Source organism: Hemitrygon akajei, chromosome 16 (assembly GCF_048418815.1).
Source record: "Hemitrygon akajei chromosome 16, sHemAka1.3, whole genome shotgun sequence".
Classification (NCBI taxonomy): domain Eukaryota; kingdom Metazoa; phylum Chordata; class Chondrichthyes; order Myliobatiformes; family Dasyatidae; genus Hemitrygon; species Hemitrygon akajei.
This window is the reverse complement of record NC_133139.1, coordinates 26,237,256-26,243,255: the sequence shown is the minus strand read 5'-3', so window position 1 is coordinate 26,243,255 and position 6,000 is coordinate 26,237,256. Positions and strand designations below refer to the sequence as shown.

At 43.6% G+C, this 6,000-nt stretch overlaps 1 protein-coding gene across 1 annotated transcript in view; it reads right to left on the bottom strand.

The window, feature by feature from the left end:
* Window positions 1-2,328: 2,328 nt before the first annotated feature.
* lsm4 (LSM4 homolog, U6 small nuclear RNA and mRNA degradation associated) overlaps window positions 2,329-6,000 on the bottom strand; it is a 28,788-nt gene continuing 25,116 nt past the window's right edge. The window contains exons 4-5 of the mRNA XM_073068479.1: window positions 3,745-3,940; window positions 2,329-2,606 (exon numbers count right to left, since the gene is read on the bottom strand). Of these exons, the coding sequence (XP_072924580.1) occupies window positions 2,515-2,606; window positions 3,745-3,940 (288 nt within the window). The 3' untranslated portion in view covers window positions 2,329-2,514. The remainder of the gene's footprint in view (window positions 2,607-3,744; window positions 3,941-6,000) is intronic.

Here is a 6,000-nt window from a genome sequence, read left to right as displayed (position 1 = left end):
AAAGTTGGATTACTATAACACTAGGGTACAATCCAGGCAAGTACAGATCTATCACGTGCAACACAGGGGCTCAATACTTGTGGTACAGGCCTGTCCTGCAAACTCCTGGGATAAGGGACTAGTGAGGACAGGATGGACTAAATGCCAAAAAAAAAAGCCCGCACAGCTTTTGGAAATTGGAATGAAGAAAATTCTGAGTGATCAGGCTAGGCAGCAAACTTAGAAGGAGAAAAACCAAGTCAATGCTCTTCCTCTATAATACTATCGTTTGTGAGATTAAGATACAAGATTGGTGGGTACAAGCTCATCACTGTTTAACATGGGCACAGTGAAGGTGGGGTCCCCGACATCCAAAAGACCACTGGCTCTGTCATTGTGTGACATAGCGACACACTGTCTACTAATCCAAATCTAAACAATATAAGCACGGTGAAGAACTCTGTCTTTCTTATCATTATTATTTATCCATTCAAGGGGTTTGCACGTTGGCATTTATTGTTCATCCGTAATTATCCATTAAAAGAGGCAGCGATCATGAACAAACCACTTTGAGAGATTTGGAGTTGCATATGGCTAGGTTAAGTTAACAGATTCCACCCCCCCCCCCCCCACTGAAAGTATGTTAGAGGTTTCATAGCTATTGTGATTTAGTATAATTAAATTTCAGACTTATTTAATTAATTTAAATTCCCCAGCTGAAGACAAGAGGCTGCAAATGCTGGAATCTGGAGCAACAAAATATCTGCTGGAGGAACTCAGCAGGTCAAACAGCATCTGTGGGGGAGAAAGGAGTTGTCAATGTTTCAGGTTGTTCTAGTAGGGTTTCCACACAGTATTTCGAGTCCAGGGAACAGCGCTACAGGCAGCACTCCAAGATGAGGATCTCCGGTCTACCTTGGGGCATGGTTGCTACTTTGTTGAACTGCTTGCCAGACAAGTTGCCTCATTTTGGTATTTTCCCCATTTTCAGTGAACCCACCTCCCATTCAAACAGTCCTCAGAGTCCATACATCCTTCCCTTCCAGGATCCTCCAGAGCAATCTTGTTGATATTGTGTTGCTGTGGTGTTCTTGTTACTTGGCGACAGCTTTTCCTTTATCTGTTTAATGGGTGGAATATACTGTTTGACCAAAAAAATAACTTGGATTGGTAGATGCAATATGAATTTATACGTACCTCACACAAAAGTCTAGCTAAAGGTTTGAAATTCCTTATTAACCAAGAATGATTTGACAAACTCTGCTCCCATCCACACCAAGCTCGCAGATACTTAACCAAAAGCAGTGATAACCAATTGGAATTGGATAGTCCAGTCTCCAGGAAACCCTACCATTCCAGGTAGTATATGTCCAAAGTCTGTGCAGAAATTGTGCAAAACCAACTCATAAATGCAGAGCATTTCACTGTTTGATTATTTTGTTTAAAGAAATGTCACTTTTGAGGGTTTCCCTCTCTGCTCACTGCTTAGTGTTTACAGAACACAAGGGATAAGATTCAATAAATCAAATACTGACAGTAAATAAAGGCAGCTGTTGAGTGTCTACATGAGCCACGACTTGTGATTGAATTACCCCAAGACGAGTGGAAGAGATAGGGGTGGACGTTCAGCATCTCAGAAGTGGGTGGAGGGGGAAAATAAGCTTAACTGTCCCACGAAAACAATTCCAAACCTCCCAATCTGCCCCCAACACCAAACTCCATACTTATTCCTGTTTGTGTCACCAATTGCAAGGGCAAAGGTCAGAGCATGGATTAAGAGTTTGGAAAATGGCTAAGCAGGGGGGAGTTACGTCCATGAAGAGTGCATACTGGGGCCAGTGAATGTGATGGGAAGCAGCTGGCAGGTGTCACATCATTGTGATTGGCAGGCGGGGTGGGGGTTCAGAAATGCAAGCTCCTGCTTTCAATCCGAAGCAGAACAGCAATTCCAAGCTGACATATCTCGGAGAATAAATACAAGAACACACCCAGATGAATCATGGCCTGGCAACTGCTGCTGACTAAAAATTCTCTGAATAAACAGAGCATGTATAGTGACAGTGGGCCGAGGTGCAGCTTGATCCATGGGAGAGGCTATAATAACAGAGCAACAACTGACAGCTTTGCTATTGGATTAACACTCCCAGCAGGCCACCCAGACACCAGAACATTTTCAAGCTCTCCCTGCACACAGATCAGAACTCCAAATCAAATGCCCCATTGCTCAGAGAGAGACTACCAGCCTCCATCCTTGGACTACATAAACCTATTTTCCAGTCTCTCAAATTCAAAGAAGTGTTACTGCTGGTTAAGCTGCAAACTGCTGGTAAAGAAGTCTGCTCCTTAGACTTCCTTCAAACACAATTTATTTATAATTTACAAAACCCAGGTAACCAATCTCCAGTCGTGGATTTGTTACTCATTTACACAATTTATACAGAAAGCAAATACCGTCAGAAGCTAGTGGATGGGCGCACGCACACACACCCACACACTCACACACACACACATAAGCACGCACACTTGTTGTTCTCCTCACTGCTTCTTCACTCCCGATAGTTTTCCCGGTTTCTTCTCTTGTCCTCGGTTTGCTCCGCCCACCCCTCGACCACGGCCACCAAACACTCCTGTTGACAGCGAAAAGTACTGGGTTACACTGAGCTCAATCTGCAACCTTCAAAACACCCAGATTAAAAACAAATTCAGCCAGAGGAGTGGATCCCACTAAAACCTACAGCAGATTTGGGGTGCTGGGTCCCCCCCCCCCCCCCCCCACAACAGGTTAGATGATAAACTGGCCCTACTGACCCCTGATTTCCCCCACTCTCTCTCTAAGGAATTAGTCCCAGCCAGCCCAAGTTTTAGCTGGGTATTAGTCATAAAACTTATAGGAATCAGAAAATCCCATATCCTCTCCAATTCAGAGAATCAGGACAGTAATCCAGGATGACATATCAGTTATTAAGGCAATACAACTTCAGGACATTAAACAGAGCTGAAAGGCAAAAATAAAATTGCAGATGTTGAAATAGCGAAACAAAAAAAAATTCTATGAATAAATAGGTCAGACAGCTGGGAGAGATAAAGAGAAACAAATGTTTGTTTCTTCAGAGATGCTGTCCAACATGCTGAATATTTCCACCATTTTCTGTTTTGATATTAAGCTGAGGCCTTGTCTCTCAGGTAGCATCAAACAACTTATGGTACTATTGTAAACAGCAAGTGGCTTAGCTTGGCTGTATTGGAAGCCAATCCCTATCCTTCCAAGAACATTACTAAAAATGTAAACTGTTCATTGGGGTTTGTGGGAAGTGACTGCATATTTTATGTATTTTGATGATAATGATGGCGTTGGTTATGAGGTGCTATGATACATCCCAAGACTGTAAAACTTGGGGGGGGGGGGGTATTGGAAAGTGATCAGGAACACTGGGTGCTCTATAATCTCTGTGCTCCCCCAACCCAACAGCAATAAGAGTTCAAATCTACCCTTAATAGCAATGATAAACCAAGAAGGCCTTTTGAGTGGAGAACCCAAGCTCTGGCTGAATGAGGATTTTTTCCCCCTTCACTCTGAGCCCAGAGTGGGGTCTGACTGATGCTTCCCAGCCGGGGGATGGTCTTTCGTCACAGATGGCTGGAGTTAATAACAGTGAAGAGCATTACTATACTGCGTAACACTGCTTTTAATCGAACCATTAGTCCATGACCTTGGCTATGATCAGGTCTGCCACTGCCATTATATATATCAAGCTGAGAACTTACCTCGCCCAGCCCCTCCACCAACGCCTCGCCCCTTCTGCTGCTGTTGCTGCTTCTGCTGCTGGAGGCCACCTCGACCTCTACCCTTTGAAAGCACCTCCTCCTTTACCATGTCAATGATTTCATCAGGGATCCGGAGGTATTTGATGGTGCTGCCACGGATGTAGCATTCTGGCATCTTCCAGAACTTATCACCATCCTGTGGAGCAGGGGAGAGAGGAAAATAAAACAAATCAGACCAGTGGAGAGGTGGGTGGTGGTATGGGGTGTGTGTGTTGGGGAACAGCAATCTTTTTGATCAGGGGATGGGGGCTATGATGCATCTTCATGAATCAACATTTCACTCCACATACAGGAACATAATCAACTAAGAATATAAAGGAGCTACACCAACACAGTACAGTTATTACACAGCGTGTCACTGAACTAATTGGTGGAAATTCTAGAACTTTACGTGGTGTCGCTAGTTCTTTTGCAACACATAGCCATAACTAACTGAGGGAAGAAAAGCTTTTCTGTGCCCACCAATGCTGAATTTTTATGATATTCAGCACAGATACATCTCTGTCTAATAATGTTCTTCAGTCTCATGTATTGCCTGACCCGTTTCCACCAGTACAGGAGTGAGGTTGGATTGATCTAAGCGCCAAGCCAATTTGGACAGTCTGCATATGGGCCGGCCACAGTTTGAGTAGCAAGGTCCAGGCATGGAGTGTATGGCTGCAGTGGGGCCCAGGTCCTCATGCCGGGGGACGACCCAGCGTTTGGACTGAAAAGGCAGGTTGTCAGGATGGGAGGCAAGGGTAGGGCTTATTCCGCTCACTCCTCCATGACATTTAATGCTCTCTCTCCCCACAATGCTGAGGCTGTACCAGGCTCTGTATCAGCGAGCTTTGTGGCAATTTGCCCCGCTGTGTGATGAACTGAGACCACTATGGGCCTACTCCAGCTGCTCTAGGATCTGGGTCTATGGATTCCATTTCATTCTGAATGCTGTTGCTTGCTTTTATTGTGTTTTTAAAAAATATAAACATTCCCCCCACCCCTGCGCATTGATCTTTTTTTAAACTGGGTTCTTTCAGGTTTCTTTTTCTTTGTGGCTGCCTGTAAGCAGACGAATCTCAACGTTGCATAATTTGTACATACTTTGATAATAAATGTACTTTGAATCTTTGATCCCAGTGCGATAGAGTGTCAGACCCATCAGCACTAAAACAGCGTTATACACTGGCGTAATGTGGGAAAGAAGTAGCTAAAACGAGAAATAAAATTAACTTTGGTTTAGGATTTACACAATGTTACCTTTTACATTCTTAGGATATTGCAAAAGGCTGTGAGCCTATGACGAAGTCATAAATTGTGTCCAGTCCAATGGAGCATACTGATGCCAAGTCAACAGGCCACAGTGCTGCTGAAAAGAAATACATCTGACTGGTTCCACAGCAAGAGCAAAGCCTGTTCTGCCACCCAGTGGTTACACCAGGAGGTAGTAATATCTCAGAGCAACCGACACAAAGAAGTCGTGTTCAAGGAAGTAGCCAAGTAATGCAGATGGGTGCTCATGGACATGGCAGAGCTCCAGCTATTGGCAGCCTTCCCACAAGTTCACAATCCACATGGTACATTAACCTGCCCTCTGAGATATGCCTGCAGATGACTTATTGTGGTAAGTTACTGTGACCCAATACACGCTGTTCACAAACACTCCAAAGCATCTCACAAATCCTAAGTTCCTGTGCATTGCCTTAGCAACCAAAAAGGAAGCTGGTTTTGCAGGGTGAATTTCCGTATGAGTCTCTCAATGCATAAAAAAACCATGTAGATTCTGAGAAAGATAGTTACATTCTTCAAGGAAATGCAGACAAGACTGCAGAATGGGGAATAATTAGCAGAGGAGATTTAATGGTGAACGTATGTCATGTTTTCTTGCATTTTGGTAGAAAGAACAAAGAAATGAATTAGAAAGATACGTTTTTGAAAAGGGTACAAGAACAGAAAGGTCTAAGGGCATATGTGCAAAAGTTCTTTGAAAATAGTAGAGCAGATTGGGAAAGCACAAATTATCCTGTGCTTGAGAGTCATAGTTATACGGCACAGTCCAACTCATCCATGTAGACAAGGCTGTCTAGCTAAGCTAGTCCCATTTACCTGTGTTTGGCACATATTCCTGCAAACCTTTCTTATACATGCATCCAGTTAAGCAACTTTATAAATGTTTATAATAGTGATGAGCTTCCAGAACAAAGAAATCATAATTAC